Here is a 24,524-nt window from a genome sequence, read left to right on the forward strand (position 1 = left end):
GCAGCCGCCACGCGTTTTGGCGGCCGTTCGTTAGTCCGGCCACCAAACTCGACGGGGCCGGTACCAAAATGACCGGGCTTCCTTCCTCTTCCCATCCCGACCAATTTCAGCCGCTGGAACCGCCGGTACTGGCCGGAAATTGAAGAAATCCGAGCTGTTTCCGGACAGATTTTGACAGATTTTCCAAGTCTTCATTCTCTCTCATTTCTCCACCAAATCGGACGAATGAGGTATGGATTTTCGACTATTTTTCATGATCTAGCTGCCTGTTGGATAGGATTCCAGAAATTTTGAGAGTTTGTAGTTCGATTTTGGAATTAGGTTTCGGCCGATTTTCAAATTGAATTTCCGGCCACTTCCGTCTATAATTTGGGGTATGTCCAAGAACAAAAGTGGTTCCAAATAGGGTGTTTTACCTAGGATAGGAGTCTTGAGCCGAGATGTTGAGTTTTTCCGGCGAGGCGTTATCGCTTTAGGCACCACGCGCTGCCAGCGCATGTGGCGGCTCGTGGGCAACAAGGTGGGGACCACAGTCAGTCGTAGAATGATCTCCTAGTCCTCACGAGCGCGTAGGATTTCACGGAACTTAATTCGGATATCGTTTGAACCCCGAACGGATCTCGCCTAGTATGCGATTTCCGGGTTCAACATGTTTGAACCATTGGATCATAGTTAATTCCAAGTATGTTAATCTAGGTATTTCCAGGATCGTATAGTATTTGACGGATCGTAAAACGAGTCCCGGATACTCCAGAAGCGTCAGCCCTAGAGTAGGTTTTACGGATAAGTAAACCATTACAAAATAACGAACTAGTTGCAGGTCAAGAACAGAGGAGAGAACTACGTGTGGCTTGATCCCTCGGTAAGGGTACATAGGCAGCCTACGATTTCAGGCGCAGCCACGAGTTAGGCCCCGAGTTTGTGTTAGCGTTTTGGTCATTTTTGGTCATTTATGACCCACAGTCACCAGTGTCGATTTTAAGCGAGTTTCGACCCGGAGTTCCAAAGTGGAAATTGGATCAGGTCGTTTCAGAAACACTTTAGCCTCAAGCTTATGTTTGATGAAGTGTCGATCCACCTCAACATGTTTAGTACGATCATGTTGAACTGGATTTTGTGCAATGGCTATAGCAGCCTTGTTGTCACAAAAGAGATTCATTGTGGATGTAGGTTTATACCCAAGTTCAGTAAGCAACTTTCTTAACCAAAGAAGTTCACAAATTCCTTTAGTCATGCCTCTGAACTCGGCTTCTACACTGGATAAAGCTACTACATTCTGTTTCTTGCTCCACCATGTCACCAAATTATCTCCCACGAATGTGAAGTAACCCGATGTGGATTTTCTATCTATTACATTACCTGCCCAATCTGCATCTGAATAACCATCAATATTTAGATGACCATGTTTTGAGAACATAAGTCCTTTTCCAGGTGCAGACTTCAAATATCTAAGTATCCGAAGAACTGCATTCATGTGTTCTTCACTTGGAGAGTGCATAAATTGACTGACAACGCTCACCGCATAAGTAATGTCTGGTCGAGTATGTGACAAATAGATCAATCTTCCCACTAACCTTTGGTATCTTTCTTTATTAGTACTTGATCCGGATATTCTCCAAGATGATGATTCTGAACAATATGAGTGTCCGCAGGTTTGCAATCTAGCATTCCTGTGTCTGTCAACAAGTCCAAGACATATTTCCTTTGAGAGAGAAATATGCCTTGCTGTGATTGAGCCACCTCAATTCCCAAGAAATACTTGAGTCCACCTAGATCCTTCATCTCAAACTCAGTAGCCAAATAGTCTTGTAGTTGTGATATTTCCTGTTTATCATTCCCAGTAATAATCATATCATCAACATAGATTATTAATGTTGTTACCTTCCCTTTCCGATGTTTCAAGAATAGAGTATGATCTGAGTTGCACTGTTTGAAACCATTGTTCTTCATTGTCATGGTGAATCATCCAAACCATGCAAGTGGTGACTGTTTCAATCCATACAATGCTTTTCGTAACTTGCAAGCTGTTCCAGTCTGAGTTGTATTATATCCAAGAGGAATGTCTATGTACACCTCCTCCGTGAGTTCGTCATGTAGAAAACACTACAAGGAAAATCCCTTTTAGCGACGAAACAGAATGGTCGCTATAACACCAAATTTCGTCGCCAAATACAAATAGCGACGAATATTTTTGGTCGCCAAGGTCGTGTGGAAAGCTCGCGGCTAAAAGATACAATGCGACGAAATACCATTTCGTCGCTAAAAGATTTTGGCGACCAAATGAGTTGTCGCTAAACAGCTCTAAGTTGGTCGCCTATAGAGAGGGAAGTGCCACCAAAATACCAAAAATGCCCGCGAACATGGAATTATTTGGCGACGAAATAAATGTTTGGTCGCCTGAATATTTCAGCGACGAATTTTTTGGTCGTGAAAGATGTAGTTTATTTGTAGCATATGGTAGTTGGTTTGGTTATTTTCATAATGGGCAACGAAACAAATTGGTCGCCAAAACTATAGATATTGGTATTATCTGATGGAGGGACGAAAACTAATTCGTCGTCAAGATGTGTATTTATTTATTTTAAATAATTATTTATATTTCAATCTTTGTAACAGAATATTATTTAGTCCATAAAGTTTTTGAAAAACAGTAAATAGATGAAATTAATAGAAATAGGATAATTACTATTCAAAAAGATACTAGTTGTTTAAGTACACATTAGTGTATTCTAGATACAAAAGCCCCCAAGGTAGATATGCTAGATACAAAAACCATCAAGTAGCTAGATACAGAAGCCCCATAGAACCCCCAAGGTAGGCTAGATACAAAAACCATTAAGTGGCTAGATACAGAGGCCCCATAGAACCCCCAAGGTAGGCTAGATACAAAAACCATCAAGTATGTAGATGTACACACAACCTAATGACTATTTCCAATATCATCAAGATCTTCATAAACATTACGTGAACCACCACTATTACCTTGATCATCATGACAAGGAGAATCACCAACATGCTGGGATGGAACAAATAAATGTGAGGGTAGAGGACCATCATGGGTTCGCATCCACTCAATGACATCCAAAATTTTACCCACTGTGCCCTGAAGCTCACTTACTGTGCCTTTCAACTCACCAACTGTGCTTTGAAGTTCCTCAACCTTCTGCTCTGTAGCACAAGAAGAGGCAAATCCACAACTATGCAAGCTCTCCACTCTAAGACTAGAACCCAAGCCTCGAATCCTCTTGCCCTTTGCAACCCCAAGTTCTCCAGTCATGATCTCTCACTGTTGTGGGATAGGGAGTGAGACTTGATCTAGTGGAGTTCCTGAACTCTCAGCCACTTGTTGCTTGGCTTTCTCATACTCTTCATTCATCTTCTTCTACAAAAAGAAGCAAAATATAGATATGTCAATATATATAAATGCATAAAAAGAATGAAGTAAATGGGATGCCAGTACGACCAATTGTGTTCATAAACTAGCAATGCCAATTATCCTTAATCAAACAGTCACAATAAAAAAAAAAAAATTCAACTTGAAGCAAATAATAAAAGGAAAAGGTACATAAAAAATGGAATAGATCTCTTCGGATATGCAGATTGCAGAAAGTAAGAAAATACTCACAGATCTTATAAGATCTTTTTGAGCATCTCCTGAAAGCAACAACAATACAAACAAGAAAATTCCAAAAACAGGGATTATAAATATTTGCCCAGCAACATGGCCCCCTTATAATTGGGTCTACATTTTAACTTCTAAGAGCACAATGGGTTATTAGAACTGAATATGTTAAATAGGTGTTTGGAATTGGGCCTCCAAAGAGGAAGAGAAGTACAACTGCAGCAGCTCTGTTTCAAAACGATCTTAGCATGCACTTTTTTTGGTCGTCAATATATAAGATCTGGAAAATTTAGAAAACTCAGACACACATCTTCATTGTGTTTCTAATTAATTAGTTCTATTGCAATGGATAAAGCCTTTATATGATGCTAAAACCAAAGTACACAATTAGCATCTAAAATAATGGGCCGTCAAAAACTTGCATGACCAGTCGACTGATCTTTTGGATTGCAGATTATGCAAGTCAATAGTTAATTGTCAGCAGGTTTATGTATTCCTTACCCCTTTAATTTCAGCAGCCTCATTGATCCACATGCTCTTACCCTTAAGCATATGCATGTTGTTCCAATTGCTAATGTATGTAGGATTTTCACCCTTCTACATTTTCCCAACAAAAGAAAATTAGAAATACTTGAAATTATTACAATATAATAAATAAAGAAAGATTTAAAGTGACCAAAAATTATAAACCTCTCTAGCAGCTTCCATATGTTTTAGGAAAGGACGTGACGTACCCTCCTGTATGATCAAACTCTTTCTTTTTTCTGTTCTCAGCATTGGTCTTGCAGCGTTTCTGTTTTTATTAAATACATGAATTGTTATTTTTTTTTCTATTTGATACTTAGAATAAGTTCCCAATCAAAAAAATGAAAACAGCAAATGTTATGATACATTAGACACCTGATATTGCTCATTTGTGTACAACGTATCAACCAAATAATGCCACTCTTCTAGAGTCCTTCGAGTACCAAAGATCTTTTCAGGGGGAGGTGTTTCTCGTGCAAGAGCAGGGTCAGAAGCATATTGCTTATAGTGTCTGTGGAGCTTTGCTTTCCATTCTTTATAAGTTGAGTGCATATGGTCATTAATAAATTTCCATATATCCGGATCCGTTAAGTCCACATCAAACATGAACTAATATCAATTAACCATAAACAAAACAAGTATTAGTTATAATTTTTCAATGCAAATAGAAACATTGAAGGACAAATTTTTCAGTTCCCCCTAGAATACAATGAAGAATTGAAATAAAAAGAGAGTTAAATGAACAAAATTAAATTATAATCAACGAAGAATTAGATAAGATTACCTGCAATCCCAGTGCCATATCTTTCTTCATCTCCAAGCTCACTTTTTTCATCCCTAAAACATTCAATGGAGCTTTATTGCGAGTGATTAACCCAATCTCAGAGACAAACAGTTTCTGAGCCTCAATAGTCGCCACCAATTTCTGGGATGGATCCATCCGTATTGGAATCAAACTCTTCCTTTTTTTCACAACATCACAAGTGCCAGCCCCCACAGTTCGGCCACGAGTGTTCTTCCTCTGTGAAGAAGTTTGAGTATGCGTTCCCTCATCTAGAGACAAAAATTCAAAAAAACAGTAACTAGAGTGCACCAAATAAAGGTATAAAAATTAAAGGCACAAAATATGGTATCAGTTACCCTGTTAGTGGGAACCCCCTCCTGAGGCTGATGAAGTACCTTGTTGTGGCTGAGTTGATTGCTGTTGTGGCAGCTGACATGGTTGCTCAAGTGGCTGTGGTGGTAGTAGAGTTGAAGTTTTCTTCTTATTGTTATTGTTGCTTAAGGTAGCAGCCCTCATAAGTGTCATTCTACACTTACAAACACATAAACAAAGAGAGAATACAACAATATACTACCAGATCATTCCTTGAAAAAATAAACATAAATTATTGAATATCATACTTTAGCTATAATGACATTGATTCTCGTCACAAACGTGCTTGAGATAAAGGAATTATTCATCTAAAAATAATTGAACATAGTACTTTATTAATAGGAAAGAAAAATAACACGCACATGCATTTCATTTACATGGGGAGGACACATGCAAACCTTATCCAAAGATATTTCTTCAATATACAGACCTTACAGACCTTACCCCTTAAAACAAATTAAGAAAAACATATAGTAACTTCAAGATGATTAAGAAACATATATATAGTTCCTAAACAAAAGACAGCCTAACACATGCAAACCTTATCCAAAGATATTTCTTCAACATACAGACCTTACAGATCTTACCCCTTAAAACAGATTAAGGAAAACATATAGTAACTTGAAGGTAATTAAGAAACATATAGTGCCTAAACAAAAGACAGCCTAACACTTCAATCCAAATCACTATAATCGTCACTGTGAACACTGCCTTCATCATCACCCGAAGGTATTTCTTCAATATCATCATCATCAATAAAATCTTCATCCTCCATATCATTTGAGACATGTTCAAAATTAATATCTTCGACAACTATTTCAGGTTCAACATACTCTCTACGAAGTGATGGACTGAGTAGATCATTATCTTCTGGTGCATGTCTAACACTAATATGTGCAGTTTGGTCCACACCATCGTCGTAAAGTGTTTCTGCCTCGTGAGCCACCTCATTCTCAGGAACATCCCACACATGTCTATGTGGAATTTTTTGAATTACCTTCCAACCATGACCCAAGGATGGGTCATCAAGGAAAAAGATCTGCTGTGCTTGTTTTGCTAGCACATAAGGATCATCTTTATACCATAAATTCATTGAGTTCACTGACGTGAGATGGTAATCATGAACAAGCCTAACAATCTTTTTCTTTCGCTTCACATCTGTACTTGTATTGTACCACTCACACTTAAAAAGGATAACATGATAGCCATATGTGAATCCTATTTTAACAACACTAACTAATCTACCATAAAAATTACTTTCCTGATCAGCATGAGTTCCTGGTACCATGACCCCACTATTTTGAGTTGTACGAGTTTCTTCTATATCTTGGACATGCCACCGAATTCCGTTCACAACACATCCTGTATACGTACAAACTCTTTCATCAGGACCATATGATAATGCACACACTTCTTTAGTCACCAATGTTGATTCCTCACTATACAATGCTTTGACATGATGCTTGAACCATTGGGGAAACGACTGCCTATGTCTCTGTTCTATGTTAAACAGGCTTTCACGCTCTAATATTTGACGATGCTCACTGAAAAAATAAATAGAAAGTTAAATCAAAGCAATAAGAAAACAGAGTGATAAAAATAGAATTAATTACACTTACATACTTTCTAAATGGTTCAATTTCCTCGCAATTGTCCAAGATATACCAATAAATTGGTTCCATTTCTCCTTCAGACAATTGAAGAAATTTATAGCCATTAAAGGGTCGTGCATTTTGAGAAAATACCGAGAGCTTAGCATTGGCTTCGCCACCATCATCATTTCGTTCAGGACGAGAGAAAACAGTCTCCACATTACGAAAATACATTGAACAAAAAGTTAACGCTTCATTTGCAATGTATCCCTCAACAATTGAACCTTCGGGTCTAGCTCTATTACGTACATAGCCCTTTAACTTCCCTAGCATCCTGTTAATCATTGTATATTAATATCTTTAAATACAAATGAAAGAGAATCTAATCAAAATAAAAATAAAAAGATGATGACTGAGTATTACCTCTCTATCGGGTACATCCAACGATATCCTACAGGTCCCCCAAGTTTGGCCTCACGTGGTAAATGAAGGGCCAAATGCACCATGACATCAAAAAAGGCAGGTGGAAATATTTTCTCAAGTTTGCATAAAATGACCACAATGTCAACCTCCAATCTATCCAAATCTGCAACATTCAACGTCTTTGCACAAATTTGTTGGAATAAACATGCCAATTCTACAAGTGGCGCACACACTTCTTTTATCAAGTATGGCCGAATTCCAATAGGTAAAATTCGTTGTAACAAAACATGACAATCATGAGTCTTCAAACCTGTGATCTTCCCATCTTTGACATTTCGTGATATATTAGCAGCATAACCATCCGGAAATTTTATAGACTTCAAAAATTCACAAAATGCTCGACGATCAGCCGGTTCTAATGTATATTCTGCAGCATACTTCTTTATCTTGCCATTTTCATCTTTATCTAAATGCAGATTCCTTCGTATATTCATGTCTTTCAAATCCAAACGAGCATTGGGTGTGTCTTTTGTTTTTCCTTCTATGCTCAACAACGTTCCAACAATGTTGTCACATATATTCTTTTCAATATGCATTACGTCCAAGTTATGTCTTATTTTCAACTTGGACCAATACTCCAATTCGAAAAAAATACTCTTATTTGTCCAATTTAACTCCATAGGTGTCCGCTTTCTCTTTCTCTCCAAATTTTCAGGATGTTTACCAAGCTTACGATGCACAAGGTGATTAAACTGAAGTAATAAGTCATCACCAGAGAATTCTCTTGGGGGATCCCTCGTCTCAATAGTTCCATCAAAATTTTCAGAATCCTTACGCCAAGGGTGATTCTTTTTCAAGTAGCGACGGTGCCCCATATAACAAATTTTATTTCTCAGCTTGGTAGATGTTGTATCCTCAAGACATACGGGACATGCCTTGTAACCTTTTGTACTCCAACCGGATAAATTCCCATAAGCGGGAAAGTCATTGATTGTCCATATTACAGCTGCCCGCATGTTAAACCTTGTATCAGTAAACTTATCATAAGTTTGAACACCTTCTTCCCACAACTCTTTTAGCTCATCAATTAAAGGACGCAAATACACATCCAGCTCCTTGCCTGGTGCCTTTGGGCCTGGAATAAGCAAAGTCATTATTGAATACTGTTGTTTCATACACATCCAAGGAGGTAGATTGTAAGGAACCACCATCACCGGCCACATACTATAAGATGTGCTCATATTCCCGAATGGGTTAAACCCATCAGTTGCAAGGCCTAACCTGATATTTCGTGGCTCTTCGGCAAACTCAGGGTACATCTTATCAAACTCCTTCCAAGCAATAGAATCTGCTGGATGCCTCATAACACCTTCATCATCAACTCGTTTATCCTTATGCCAACGCATGTGACCTGCTGTATGTTCAGACATAAACAATCTCTGTAATCTCGGCTTTAGAGGAATATATCGCAACACTTTTTGGGGCACCACTGTTTTCTTTTTACTAGTACTAGGTTTATACCTAGGCTCATCACACACTGGACATTTATCTTTACTTTTATGCTCTTTGTAAAACAAAGCACAATCGTAAATACATGCATCAATTTTTTCATGCCCCAAACCCAAATCTTTCAACATCTTATTAGCGGCATAGAATGATGGAGGAATGCTATGAGGCTGCGGACAAATAGCACTGAGTATTTGTAACATTTGATCAAATGACTTGTTGCTCCAATGATGAAGTACCTTCGCATGCATGAATTGTACCATTGCTGTCAAAACTGATGCATTGCTACCGGGAAACAATTGTTGCTGAGATTCAGCAATCAACTTGTCATACTTATCCATCTCAACCCTATGCATATCGGTATCATCCCCCACATCTTCATTGTCCCCCAATGTATCATCTACAACTCCCAAGTCTGGTGGGAATGCATCATTCAAAATATTATGCGTATAATCATCAAGACGAGGTGCCTCTTGAGCAGTTGCAGGAGGTGAAGCTTGTCTTGTTATCTCGAATTGTTCCCCATGGCATATCCATGTGTGATACACCACTGACATCCCATACTGCCATAAATGTGCTTGGACAACCGGAAGAGAATGGCAATTCATATTCTGGCACTTCATGCATGGACATGGAGTCTCATTCTTCTTATCCACATGTTGGCTTGCAACTTCCATAAATGATTGAATTCCAGCACGATATTGATTACTCAACCTGTTTTTATTGTGTATCCAATCCCTGTTCATCTCTAACACACCTTGTCTCCGTCTTCTTATACCTCCTATAATGGGCCTTATCCAATTCAATCAGTGATGACTTAAAGCAGTTCCAAAATTTCATAACATGATTAGATCGAACACAGTTATTGATATAAGCAAATAACTCTTTCACAGAATGACAAGCTAATAACTCTTTCACATGAAAATTATAAAAAGAGATATTCCACATTAATTATGCTTTTCAAGGGTAGAGAGATTCCACATTAATTATGCTTCTCAAGGGTAAGTATCATGGTAACAATATTTTTTTTACAATTCTTTCAACATTATATTGCATAATTTAGTTGAACCCATGAAACCAGTAAAAAAAAAATAAAGGCAGGCAGAAGATTTGTAGCTATTCATACCTCTAAAGCAAATATAGCCTCTTAAGCAAGTATTCCAAACAACCTATTGAAAAAAGGAAAAAAAAAATTATGTTAGACACAATAAACCCATGACACAAGTCACAAAAAAAAAAAAAAAAATTGGCAGATGCCAGATTTTTAGCTATCCATACCTCTTAAGCAAGTAATTCAAACACCCTACTGCAAAAAAGAAAAACAAAAAAAATAAATCTGTTAGACACTATATCTTTGGAGGGCTTGAGTCCAAATTAGTCTTCAAACTCAAAATAGTATATGCCTTCACCTCTAAGTTTAACCACTCATCATTAAACAAAAACATTATATTTCTGAGTTAACTCAAAACAGTAACATAATAAGACATCACAGGAAGCATCAAATATCCAAGATCAAAGTCTCAACATAAAACCAAATGGTTCAAAATAATATTGTAATCAACACATCCACTTTATACAGTTATAATATGTACAACGAATAAAGTCAGGCTTAAGGTCACACGTCTCTCATGTAGTATATGAATTATCTGAAATTAGTAATTAGGCTCTTCATCTCAATTTCATAACAAATTATTATTCTTTACAGTTCTTAATTATTATGCCTTATAAATGATTATAAAAACCATTTCAAATTAACAAAATTTACCCTTGAAGCTAATTGAATGACCTTGCATAATATTCAAGCTACCAGTGATCATCACATAAAGCCAAAATGGTTTGTTAAAAAAGAAAAAATAAAAAAAAAGTGGCTGGAAGAGCTTGAAAAGGATTTCCAAAACAATCAAACCAACATTGAAGGATGATACTCCATCAGTTAAACTCCATTGTCCAATTAAGTGGTACTACACTCAGACACCAATACTAAGGGAAAGAAAAATAATTCCTAAACTGACCAGTTAATCGTGGACGATGACCTGCAGCTAGCTTATATATAAAATACAGAGACAACTTTGCAGCTAGCTTATACCTAAACTATAAAGAGAACTCAATAAGCCATATTGGCAAAAAAAATCAATAATTATAACAAAAATAAAAAACATAAGCTCACAGACAAAGGCAAAGGAACCTTGAAACGAATACACACCCACATGACCAACTTCCAACTTCTAACTTTTCACTTCAATTATATAAATGAATTGTTATATTCTTTCCTCCAATAGATAGTAAAGAAATTCAGAATTAATCCAGAAGTATCACGCAAACATTCAAGACTTAGAAAACAATCAATCAGACTCAAAGCATTAAAACATAAAAATATGAAATAACTACTGGGTATGTGTGCAAGTGAAACATCTCAAATTTGACACAAAACCCACATCAAATGAAAAACAGGGCATTCATATCAGACACAGAACCCTACTCGAATTTGACATAGAACCCACAATAACTACTTGAAAAAGAAAAGTCATTTTATTCAGAAAACTTGGAGTGTTGAATGTTCAAGCATTTAAGATATCAAAAAGGAAAAATCAAGCACTGAAATTCAGTTTCGATTTAAATTCCTGGGTACCTATTTATGATTTTCCTTGATTATTTTCTCAGCAACAAAATGGAATCCACAACTGAAAATCAGCGCTCAAAAGAAAATGAAGGTAAGCGAACAAGGTAGACTCACCAGAAGCTTTCCGTTGAAACACGTAGTGAGGAGGATTTCGGAGATGGAGTTTTCGGATGGCCGTCGATTCCTGACCGTGGTAGGGAAAGGCGTGCGAGATGGAGTATAAACTGCTTGCGTTGGTGGAGGATTGCTCTGCCAAGCGTCGGTGGAGGATTGTTTTGCCAATGTGAAAGCAGTGGAGAGTGGGTCGAGAGGAAATAACGAGTTGGGAACTTTTTATTTTTTATTTTTGTATTTAAACTCTCCAGATTAGCCCCAAAAACTATTTGGTTGCCCATATGCTAATATACATAAAACTACGTCGTTTTATGATTTACATTTTTAAAGCACAATGATCTGAGACGAAACCCAAATGGTCGCTGGGCCCACGAAATTTTTACGCGCCAATTCTAACTTACCGACAACACATTAAAACTTAGCGACCCAATATTTTCGTCGTCAAAACTTTTGAAGTTTCGCGCGCACTCAATTTGGTAAATCGCGACCAAATATATGTTTGGTCACCAAGTCCTCACATAACCACCAAAAACTTTCGTCGCCCTTAGTTGATAAATTAGTCGCTATTTAGTTGACTCAAGTCATCATGGATGTCTGAAAATGACAAATCTTTTGGCGACCAACTGGACAAATTTTGTCGCCGATTCTCTTTTTGGCGACAAAAATATTGTGCGTCGCTAAACATTTCGTCGCAAAAGAGGTTTCTCCTTGTAGTGAAAGTATTATTTACATCAAACTGGTGTAGTGGCCAATCTAAATTAGCTGCAAGGGACAATAAGACTCTGACGGTGTTTAACTTTACAACTAGAGCAAAGGTTTCTTCATAGTCTATACCATAGGTCTGTGTGTACCCTTTTGCCACAAGTCTTGCCTTGTATCGCTCGATAGATCCATCTACATTGTGTTTTATGGTAAACACCCATCTACATCCGATAGTCTTTTTTTCTCGTGGTATAGTCTCCAATGTCCAAGTCTGATTTTTCTCAAGAGCTTTCATCTCCTCTTTTATAGCTTTGACCCACTTAGGATCTTTTAATGCTTCAGAGACCTTGGTTGGAATATGGATAGCAGACAACTGATGCACAAAAGCCTTGAGTGGTTCAGACAGCTTCTCAGTGGATACATAATTTGCAATTAGATACTTGGATGTCTTGCCAATATCAAGTGAATAACGGTTTGGTGGCTTCCTATGACTTTGCCTGAAAGGTAATTGATATCCAATAGTTTTCTCTAAATGCACAAGTTTAGTAGGAGTAGTTACCTCAAGGATATTCTCAGGAGATTGGTCCATTGGTACTGTTGAGTTAGAGGGCGGGTCTTAATCTTGTTGTTCTGTTTTGTCTGTAGGTGTGAGACTCGGATCAGAAATATCTTCACATGGATTAGTTGGGTCAGGCAATTGATCGCTATGCATGGGCTATTGATCGCTTGTCGGCAGAGAGTAATCTCGTGCTCCAGACTAGGGATGATCGATCATTTCTGAACAAAAGAGAATTTCTTCATTTTCTAAGTTGCTCCAGTGCTCTTCACTTCTATCTCTCCCTGAAGAGTAGAATTGGATGATGGGTCACGGAAGAACAACTCAGATTCTAGAAAGGTCACATCCAAAGTGACATAGGTACATCGAGTAGGAGGGTGATAACAGCGGTAGCCTTTCTGATGAGTGGCATAACCCACAAAAACACAACGAAGCGCACGTGGATCAAGTTTGCTACGTTGATTTTTGTGGAGATGAACGAAAGCCACACATCCAAAGATTCGGGGTGTGAGTACCAAAACGGATGACAGAGGTTTGTGTTGCGCAAGCACCTGTAAGGGAGTTTAAAGGTCAATACACTAGAAGGCATGTGGTTGATCAGGTGAATTGTGGTGACAATAGCATCATCCCAGTGATGGCGAGGAACATGAGGACAAGTCGTTTCATGGATAATTCCATGTTGTTGGAAGTAAGTCTGAAAGTCATGATTGACAAATTCTCCACCATTGTCTGAGCAAAGAATCTGGATTTGAGCATTAAACTGAGTCTTCATCTGTTTGTGGAAAGATTGAAAATGGGAAAACACTTCGTTTTTATTCTTCAGCAAATAAAGCCATGTCATCCGTGTACAATCATCTATGAATGTGACAAACTATCGAAATTCAGACGGAGCAGTGATAGGTGAAGGTCCCTAGACATCAGAGTGAATTAACGTAAATAGAGTAGTACACTTGTTCGTACTCAACGGGTAGGGCACACGGTGACTCTTGGCCAAAATACAAGTATCACATGTGAAGTCGGAGTCATTGAAACCTGAGAATAAATCTGGTATAAAATGCTTCATATAACTAAAAGACTGATGTCCCAATCGACGGTGCCACAACCAGATTTGTTGTTGTTTGCTATCAAAAGGATGCGTCACATTGTTAGCCACGTCGGGACTGAAGTCATCTACATAATATAGTCCCCCTCTCTTAGTACCACTACCAAGAATCTCCTTAGTGTGAATCTCCTGAAGCAAACAAAACCTCGGGTAAATGAGTACACAAAAATTCAATTGTTCAGTAAGCTAACTAACTGACAACAATTTATTGGATAAAGATGGAACAAGTAAAGTATTAGACAGCGAGAGAGAGGATGAGAGTTCAACAGTGCCAGCCCCTGTCACAGGATAAGTAACTTCATTGGCATTTGCAATACAAGTTCGTCGAGGTTGTGTAGTATTAAGAAAATCATCTGGATTAAACGTCATATGATTAGTTGCACCGGAATCAATTATCCATCCCCTGGAATCAATATTAGCGGAAGTATGGAATCCATAACCAGGACCATTACTGGTCATATTGCATTGTCCTCTATCTTTAAGAGTAGCCCACCAATCAGGATAGCCATGCAATTTAAAACAAGTTGCACGAGTGTGTCTTGGATCACCACAATATTCGCAATCTGATCCATGTGTCGGGGTCGTTAGTCGAGAAATCATAATCTGGGTAGTGGAATATGTATAGGATACTGGTTTAGTAGGAATTTGGATCGAGATCCGAGCCGAGTCGGGTCGGAGTCGAGATCGGTCTGAATCAAAAACAAATTCGGGTCGAGGTCGGGTCGGACTCATCATTGGAGTGGGGTCGAGGTTGTTGTCGAGTAGAGTCGTCGTCATCATAGTTAGGGTCGAGGTCGGACTCATCATCGGAGTGGGGTCGAGGTCGTTGTCAGTCGGGGTCGTCGTCATCATAGTTGGGAGTCGGGGTCGGGGTCTTCAAAAGAGGATCCTGATTCAGGATCAGATTCGGGCCAAAGTCTGCATATGTAGGAGCTGAGCCATCTGGGCACTCAACTCGGCTATGGGTGGTTGAGAAGGAGAGAAGGTATCGGTGGTGCTACCTCCATGAGGGATGAAAAAATCATCAACCCCCATAGCGGTGGCGGGGGTGTGAAACTAGAGTTAGCAATTCCAAGATCGCCGCTCTGATACCATGCTAAAATATGAAAACTATGAGAGAATATTTGTTTGTGGGAATTTTATGTGTATTCTTCTCCTTGTAGGAGGTCATATTTATAATACAACGAAACCTGAATGGGCAAGTAAATAATACATTCCTAAATCTATTTACAGTAGGAAATCAGGAATTAAAGTAAATTAATTACAATTATAATAGGAATTCTTGGTGTGTAAGGAAAGTAAGTCAATATCCACAAGTCACACCAACACTATTATATTTCCATTTATGCGTGAACCGATTAAGTGGGCTTGGAAGATAAGTCAAGTCGGCCCTCGGTGATGAGTAGAGACGACTTGACCTAGCCCTATATAAGCTAAAGGCCCTGCTCTCATTAGACACGTTCTCTAAACCTATTCTCATAAAAATAAAAAAAAAAGAGCTGAAACAGATTCTAAGAGAGAGCGAAGTCTTGAGTCGTTCTCGTTCTTTATAGGATTGTTGCTGCTACGGATTAGATGAATACAGAAGCTGTGTAATCGAGGAAGATGGCTCCAGGTATGTCTTCATGTCTTTATACGTGTTACAATTTGTGTGAAAGATCTTGTATTTTAATCTAAATTCTAAGCAATGAATGAGTGATGGATGACCACTAGCATACACAAATGTAACATTTGTTGGGTTGGGGCAAACATAAGGCCATCTTCAATTGGGACTTAAATTAGGCTCTACCTCTTTGGGACTCCTAAATATAGAGCCCAAATAAAAAAGGCATCTCCAATGGCATAATTTTTGGGCTCTATATCATAAAATTGGCCAGAAATAACCCTAAATCTATGGACTCGCATAGAGCCTTAGAGCCCCAACGGGCCCTAAAGGACTCACTATAGAATGACTCCTCCACTTGATGTTAATAGTGGGATGTATAACGCTCAGACTATAATAAGTGGAAACTTATAAGGGGTAAGTTATAAGGGGTTCACTTTATAGCCATCAGATCAATCCAAGGGCTAGAGAGAATTGAGATAAAGTTGTGCTATCGGGTAGGTGAGGAACCCAAACCCGAATTTAATATCCAGCATTGAAGTTGGTCCCAAAAAAAAAAAAAGAGGCAAGTTCGAAGTTTGAACAGAAAAACCCATCGCTCTAAAACCCATCGCTCTGAAAAACTGCTAAGCTCTGAGAAAAGGTTGAAGGCAACGGTTAACGACGGTTGAAGGCAACGGTTGGACGCAACTCCGTTCTCTAACCCGTGAAAAATTATTTATTTTGAGTGGAAGGGGCAAAGGCGTGGATTCCAAAACAGTGAAAGGGCGAAGCAGTGGAAGGGGAAGGAGAGAAGCCGTATTCATTGGAAGTGATAGGTTCCATTTGTGGAGCAAAGCCGCACAAAGAGCCCGCACAGACACCTTGTGATCGTTCAATAATCAGCATTTGGGGGTAATTTTTGGAATTTGAGTTTACGGTTAGAGTAACGGTTTTCCCCAATTTGTACCATCAATGTTGTTGGATTTGACATCTCTTCTTTGTGCTTTACTTGCATGTTAATTTTTGCTAGGGTATATATATTAAAAAACGAATGAAAATCAAGTCAATAACATGTCAATAGCATGTCAATAATGATATGAATACGATAATGGTGTTGAATTGCATATTATCTCTCTGGGGCTAGAATATATATATATATTTGAAATAAATATTATTTCCTTTGTTACTAAATTTGCAAGTGAAAAATGAGAACAGATAATAATAAACTCATGAATAAAAGTGCAAAGCATTTGAAATAAAGGTTGATCTATGACGATTGTGGCTAACTGAAGAAAAAGCTAGAAAGAAAGAAGGATGTGGCAATGACTTAGCAAGCAGATAGCAGAGCAGATGCTTTGCTTTGCTTCCTTCCACCATCTTTCTTATTTATTTATTTATTTTGTGTTGTGTATGAGATGACAATAATTGTCATGTGTGTGAAGTGCAGAACTTGCCTAGATTGCACTCACACTCACTCATGCATCAACCATTGATTGGAGTTTGGATCCATAAATAAAACACATGCTATTGCTTGTAATTCACAGAATCATTGCATTAACAGGTATTTGCAAAAAATTTGTCATATTGCTTTGATGATGTTAAAGCCTGTGATCAGTAATCCCTATGCGCATGTACTTTCTCAAATTTGTAATGTACCTGGTTGACTAGTTGTGTAAATACCAATATGATTGTGCAAATACGTGGTAGTATATGTGTTCACGTTATTTCATCTTACATTTCAAGAAATGGGATCCAACGTGGAGCTGGTATGGCCAGAGTCAGAGGCATATGCATCACGGGTGAACAACTACTCACATTCAAATTCATCCCTAGCTACAATTCAAGAGAAGTTGACTGTCGAACAATTAGAACAATTCAAGACATCATGCTTTGGCCATCTTCTGAATATAGATAAGATTCAGTTTAGCGGGTAGATTGTGCATGGGGTTGTGTTGCGTCGAGTAGCGGGGTAGGGTGTGAAAGACTTGGATGGATTGAGTTTCTTAATAGGGTGCGACGTTGCTCAATTCACTCGTTAGGATTTCTGTTTGATCACAGGGCTTCGTTTTAGGGAAGGGCCTAAAGTTTCCAGTGGAGAAAGTGATGAAATTAGACTTCAGAAAAGATATTTTATAGACGAAGGAATTACATGTAATGCTTTAGAAGAAGCATTTCTAAGGTGCACAGAGGAAGATGACATCTACAAGCTAGCTCTTGTTTACTTTGCTGAGTTAGTGGTTTTGGGAAGGGAAAAGCATTTGAACATCAATGTAAATTACCTGACCCTTGTAGAGGACTTGGATGCGTTCAATAGGTATCCATGGGGTTCGGTGTCCTTTGACAAAATCCAATACAGTCTATTTTCTACATCAACAAAGTATATGAAAAGCTTTGAAATTGAAGAGGGAAGAGGGAAGAGGGAAGGGGAAAAGAAAGGTAACGGGAACAAGCCGGAGAAATGAGAAGGGCAAGAAGGATAAGCATGGTGAAGTGCAAAAGTGTGGCTAGAGTTTTAAAGGTTTCACGTATGCTTTCCGGGTACATGGTAATAATATTCATATCAGTTATGCTTTGTGGACTTTAAAACTTAAATAATGACTTTTGTCCTGTGAATTGTGTAGATTTGGGTATATGAATTAATTCCTAGAATGGCGGACTTGAATTACTGCAAGGTTGTTGATCCGACAGCTGTCCCGCGTATTTTTCGATGGAGAACTACTACGTCTGTTCCCGAGATGAGAAAGTTGAACAATTATTTTTTCCAGAGCAAAGAGGTTTGGTTTGCAGCCTTGGAACTGTTTATAAGATTCAATGAAATTATTAAGTAGAATGATTGAATATGACTCTTGTCTGTATTCAAATAGTCGATTCGATTCGGGCGCTACGTCCCAAGTGAAGAGGAAACGAGACAACCATATTGGAGTTGGCCACAGGATCACCTACTGTTGTCTCGGCAGAGTCAATTCCTTCTTCATGTGCTGACCTTGATGAGTTGAACAAGGTGGTAAGCTTGTTGAGGTCCGAGTTGTTTCAAGTAAAATGGGAAAATGACGTCCTTGAGTTAAAGGTCATACGGATGGAAAAAAATTTGGACCACTGTTTAGGTCCTCATTTTGAGCAGGAATTAAGGAGGGACCTAGCTTTACTGAAAGAGAGGACGAATCGTTGTGCCATCTCACATCTATTTAAGGGACGTGAGGAAGTGGATGACATTGAATGGGATGAAGGGCCAAGTAACAGAAATGAGAGAGAGGAAAAGGAAGAGGAGGGGATTGAAGGGGGTAAAGTGTAAAGAAAACCAAGTGAGGTAAAGGAAGCGCAAAGGAAAATAAGTGAGGAAGAGCAAGTGAAAATAAAAAGCAGACAAGGGAGAGGAAGCGCAAAGAAAGAGCAATGAGGGAGAGGATCCGCAAAGAAAAAGAAGGGAGGGCAAGGAAGTGAAAAGACAAATAAGTGAGGAAGAGGATGATGAAGTTATGTTACTTGGCGATAACATTGGCAAGAGCACGGAGGGGACAAAGGTTGAGTTTACTCTCGGGGACATTGATTTGGATCAACCTACAGCTGTGCTATCTCAGTTGAATGTTTGGTTGAATGATGAAGGTAAAGCTGTGGAACAAGGGGTCCAATTACGGAAGAGGAAAATGATTATTCCTATGTGGAATTGAAGCTAGTGAATTGGTGAAAAAAACTGTGCTAGAGACAACCCGACTTCGGATGTTAGACACAATGAAGGCGATTCCGCATGATGATATGGTGAAATTGCTGAAACTTTGTTGGGAATAGTGCCATAACCCAAAGTAAGTCCCTTGTTTTTTGAGATAGAAGACATGAGTGTATATATTTTTTAATTATTGTGTTCTAAAACTTTTTTATATTCACAGTTTAGTGATGCAATTTGGCAATGTGGAAGCTGAGATTGAATTCTTCGCTTCCTTCGTCAAAACTGAAGGTTGGCTGAAAGGAGATGTAAGTTTAATTGATTATGCATTTGTTTTAATGTACATAGATTATGAGATTGACAAGAAAAATATGTGCAACACATTGATTTGGGGTTGTATCTCATCCGGAAGCGACAACAAGAGTTGGAGGTTGTAGAAATATCAGACTGGACAACGACCGATGTATTTTTTATGGTATGTCATAGGCCTTGACCAGGTGCAGTTACTAATTACAAATTATCCATACTTGCTTTGTGGAGGTGTTTAACCATTGATTGTTTTCTATTTCATAGAATCACATCCATACTTGCTTTGCGGATAATAAAAGAAAAAAAGAGCAGGTTGGGTGGAAAATTAGAAGCAGTTCTCAACGTTGTAAATGGCAAGGTTTCGGCGTGTGGGATGGATTGGCAGAACGCGTATAAGGTGTATGCCCCTTGTATGTTGACGAAGTATAAGCATTGAGTGGCTTTAATGATTGATCTGGTTAAGTGTGAAATCAAAGTGTACGATTCAATGGTTTCACTTATTCTAGATGAGATCTTAAAGGAAGAACTCGCCCCGCTTTCAATTACGATTACAAATCTTCTCAACACCCACTACTACAAAAATCAAAATAGACGACGGGAAACCACCGTCGTGTAAAAGGTTTTCCAACCGTCGTGAAATCAACTGCCGTCTATTTGGATTTCAAACTACAACGACTTTTCACCGTCGTTGTTTATCTATAAAGACGACCGTTTTTAAAGAAAATCGTCATTATTTAGAGGTAAAGATCGTTAATTATAGGAGGAAAGACGATTGTTTTTAATAAAACCGTCGTTTATTGTATGTAAAGATTACAGTTTTTTATGAAAACCGTCCGTGGATTGTTTATAAAGACGACGGTTTTTTTTTATAAAAAACCGTCATCTTTACATACAATAGATGACCCTTTTTTTTTAAAAGGTCATCTTTACCTATAATAGACGACACTTTTTTTTATAAAACCGTCGTTAATTATCTGTAAAGACCATGATTTATTATAAAAACCGTCGTCTAATAAGTTTCCAAATAGCTACATTTTAGTTCTTTTTAACTCCTATGATGCTGTACAACGATTTTAACTAGAAAACCAACCATAATGCTTTATTAATGAATATGTACACACATAGTTTCTTTCATAAAACTTGAAGATTCAATAGTTATTAACCAATCTTTATTCTACAACAAACATAATTCCTAACAAGACCTAAGTACTCCTAATCCAAGCATTCCTCATCCAAACATACAAATGATGCACAACTGAAGTCTCCTCCATCATCCCTGTAAATAAATCAAAATGGCAAAGAGAGAAAAAAAGCTCATATTATAAACATAAAAAATTAGGTGGAAGAGAAATTTTACCATTGGTCCATATTTCCATAGAAAACTTGTAAAATGCGCATAAAAAAGACCATCGAGAACCTGCAAAAGGAAAAATATATAAATAAAATGATGGTGAAAAGAGAAGGTAACAAATTTTCAACAACAAAAAAACATACGACTCACATAGAAAACCTACAAAAGAAAAAGTTATAAATCTGTAAGCTTCCTCATCATCTCCTGATAACCAAATCAGAAAATCTAAAAAGAAACCAGAAATATAAAAAAATATGTAAACAAACCAGACAAATCAAGAGAGATAAAATCTGAAATTAGGGAGATAAAGAACATACCAGAAACGCAAAGAGACTAATCCAGAATTCACTAGCAAGATATAGAAGGGTATTTTAGAGAGTTTCATGAGAGTGTTTGAGAGTGCAGGAGGGTTTCAAGGAGGGAGAGATAAGATTTTCAGAGATGGGGGAAAATCTGAAAATTTATCGAGCGCGAATTCACTTAAGTAGCCTTTTTTTAGCGTGTTTTAAAAGACGACGCTTGTTAATGAGAGATAAGATTTTCAAAGACGGGTAAAAATTTGAAAATTTGTCGAGTGCGAATTCACTTAAGCGGCGATTTTTTAGCGTGTTTTAAAAGACGAGGCTTTTTTAAAAAAGGTTGTCATGTTTACATATAATAGACGACCCATTTTAAAAAAAACCGTCATCTTTACACAAAATAGACGACCCTTTCTAAAAAAACCATCGTTTTACTTCATAAAGCAGTGGAAGCGAAGGGAATTTGCAGCTTTGTCGTCGAGCTCGATTGAGGTCCATGATTCCTGGCTTCATTCCATTTTCAGAAATGTATCATGGACCTCAATCGAGCTCGGACGACAAAACTGCAAATTCGCTACGCCCCTTCGCTTCCACTGCTTTTATGCATCAAAACCGGATAACAGCCCCATACTAGTTACATGCCTCTGGAAAACATTATTTGGTAGCCCTTTATTGAATGTAACAGCCTCATACTAGTTACATACATCTTTACATATAATAGACGACTCTTTTTCCAGAACAAACCGTCATTTTTACTTCATAATAGACGACCCTTTTTTAAACAAACCATCATCTTTATATATAATACACGACCCTTTTTATAAAAAAAAGGGTCGTCTTTACTTCATAATAGACGACCATTTTTAAAAAAAAAACCGTCATCTTTACATATAATAGACGACAGTTTTTTCAAAACAACCATATCTTTACCAAAAAAAGGACACTTGATTTTTAAAAGACGACGCTTGTCATACCTGCTGTCATTGTTTTTGGTCAGATTTTAAGTCTATAGAAAACCTTTTTAATAAGACAACGCTTTTTTATTTGTGTGCGTCGTTATAAAAAAATATTCAATAGTACCTCCGTTTTTCAGTTGTTTAAGTCACTTATCCACGACGGTTTTTTCTTCTACCGTCGTCTTTTTCTGATCGTCTTTTTCACTTTTTGTAGTAGTGACCATCGACTTTTATGAAGAAGGTGTTTACGCAAACGATTGCAGCTGAGATTGGTGGTTTCCGTGGCCAATAGAACGTGTGGATGTTCCACAACAGTCTAATCAGTGAGCACAACTTTTTATTTAATTTTATTACTTTAAATTGTCAATTACGTTAGAACGTCATTACTTGAATTGATCGAGTTCTTGTTTTACTTCAGAGGCGATTGTGGCATGTTCGTGTTGAAGTACATTGAGCTTTTGAGCGCTGAGATTCCGTTAGCTGCTTGCACCTCGCAAACATGCCCTTTTTTCGGTTGAAGTTGGTTGCAGAGATATTACGGGGAGATGCTTACATGCCATGATATTAGTTGAACTTGGTTTAGGTACATGATGATTAAATTGGTTTTGGGAATCTCCAATTTGAACTTGCACCTCGCAAACATGCCCTTTTCGAATTCTACCTCTGCTCCTCAATTCTTCTTCGTCTTTCTCAATCTTAGTGTATTTTTGTACATAATTTTAGGTTTAAGTTATTGGACAATAACAATTAGAACCAAAATAGTGGCAAATTTTATAGCAGATGCATGCTTTCATTTCGATTAGTGTGATACTACGCTATATTTATTCTCATATTGGGCTAAATGTATATGGTAGCTGGATGCAGAGCATAGACAGAAAAATGAAGAATCTGAAATGGAGGTGCAGAGGTTTGGTGAGGAGAAAAGTAAATGGATCTGTAAATCTATTGCACGTGGGCAATCTAAATGGATAGGCAGATGCGTTTTTGAAGTTAGGCACATGCCATTCCCATACATAGAATGAGCGTTTGGAGTGTAAAGTTTTTTTGGATTTAATGAAACAAACATCTGTGTAATATTGGTCTAACTCCTTCACAACATTTACATAACCTTAACCAAACTGCATTGAATTGGGATTTGAAGACTGCATATGTGAATGGGGACTAATGGCTTTTAAAGTGTATTACATCATTGCAAAGTGATATGTCATGATTTATCCAAGCCACCATTCCAAATATCATATCTCAATCTTTAAGCCATTCAACATGCCTTGACTTAATTGCAATGGGTTGCATCTTGGTAAGGTAATTCTGTAGGGGGAATAGGCGGCTATGCCCTTGCCTCCAATGTTTTATTCAACCATACCCTTTTTATAGAAACACATGAAAAAAATGTCCCCAGCTGCAATGCTATAAAAACTCCTTATTGGTTCCGTACCGCCCCTCGGATTTGAATCCCTCTCTCCTTTATAATCGGTTAATAAATTCGTTGATTTTCTTTATTTTATTGGTTTTGGGTAGCTCAGTAGCATAAAAGTAATGTATATTAGTGGGTCTATATTGCATGTATGCTGCGTCTATATTGCATGTCTATTGCATCTATATTGCGTCTATATTGCTTGTTTATTGCGTGTGTATTGATGGTTTATTGCTTACGAAGGAAATAAACAACAATACACAGGCAACGGACAAGCAATATACACACAACAGACAAGGAATATACACGTAATAGACATGCAATATACATCAGTCCCCAATTACATCATCCATAAGGAAGTCGTATTGAATATGAAATTCTACTTAACAGTTGTGCTTCCTACTAAAAGAAAGAATAAGGATCGTTTCCCCCCTTAAATCTAACTTCTTAAATCTTACTTGAGTGGTACTTTTGCCCCTAATAAACATCAATATCGGAGCAATAACATGTGATATACATGCAGTAAACAATCAATAAACCTTCAATAAACATTCAATATTGGATCAATAACATGCGAAATACATGCAGTAAACAATCAATAATCTTTCAATAAACATGCAATATCCGAGCAATAACATGCGATATACATGCAGTAAACAATCAATAAATCTTGAACAAGCATTCAATATCCAATCAATAGCATGCAATATACATGTAGTAAACAATCAATAAACCTTCAATAAACATTCAATATCGGACTAATAACATGCGAAATACATGCAGTAAACAATCAATATCCGAGCAATAACATGCTATATACATGCAGTAAACAATCAATAAACCTTGAATAAGCATTCAATATCCAATCAATAACATGCGATATACATGCAGTAAACAATCAATAAACCTTCAGTATACGCAAATAAACAATACAAATTTATAAATAAACCCAATCCTAGACATGTATTTATAAAAAAAACCCAAGCACTATTTAAACATAGAAACACACCCAAAATCAACCTCAAAGTCAA

At 37.6% G+C, this 24,524-nt stretch overlaps 1 protein-coding gene across 1 annotated transcript; it reads right to left on the reverse strand.

The window, feature by feature from the left end:
- Nucleotides 1-5,976: 5,976 nt before the first annotated feature.
- Nucleotides 5,977-9,570, reverse strand: LOC148916949 (uncharacterized). The gene is made up of 3 exons (XM_089052333.1): nt 7,319-9,570; nt 6,927-7,229; nt 5,977-6,847 (listed from the first exon to the last, which is right to left on the reverse strand). Exons 1-3 carry the CDS (start codon nt 9,568-9,570, stop codon nt 5,977-5,979), a joined length of 3,426 nt encoding a protein of 1,141 aa, XP_088908459.1.
- Nucleotides 9,571-24,524: the final 14,954 nt, after the last annotated feature.

This window comes from Prunus mume, linkage group LG5 (genome assembly GCF_029339155.1).
Source record: "Prunus mume cultivar Tortuosa linkage group LG5, ASM2933915v1, whole genome shotgun sequence".
NCBI lineage: Eukaryota > Viridiplantae > Streptophyta > Magnoliopsida > Rosales > Rosaceae > Prunus > Prunus mume.

Excerpts from the sequence above, each read along its gene's own strand:
- LOC148916949 (XM_089052333.1), bottom strand. The coding sequence starts at position 9,570 with ATGAACAGGGATTGGATACACAATAAAAACAGGTTGAGTAATCAATAT. Across the intron at positions 7,230-7,318 it reads TGGATGTACCCGATAGAGAG|GATGCTAGGGAAGTTAAAGG; the intron begins GTAATACTCAGT and ends AATGATTAACAG. Across the intron at positions 6,848-6,926 it reads GAAATTGAACCATTTAGAAA|TGAGCATCGTCAAATATTAG; the intron begins GTATGTAAGTGT and ends TTATTTTTTCAG.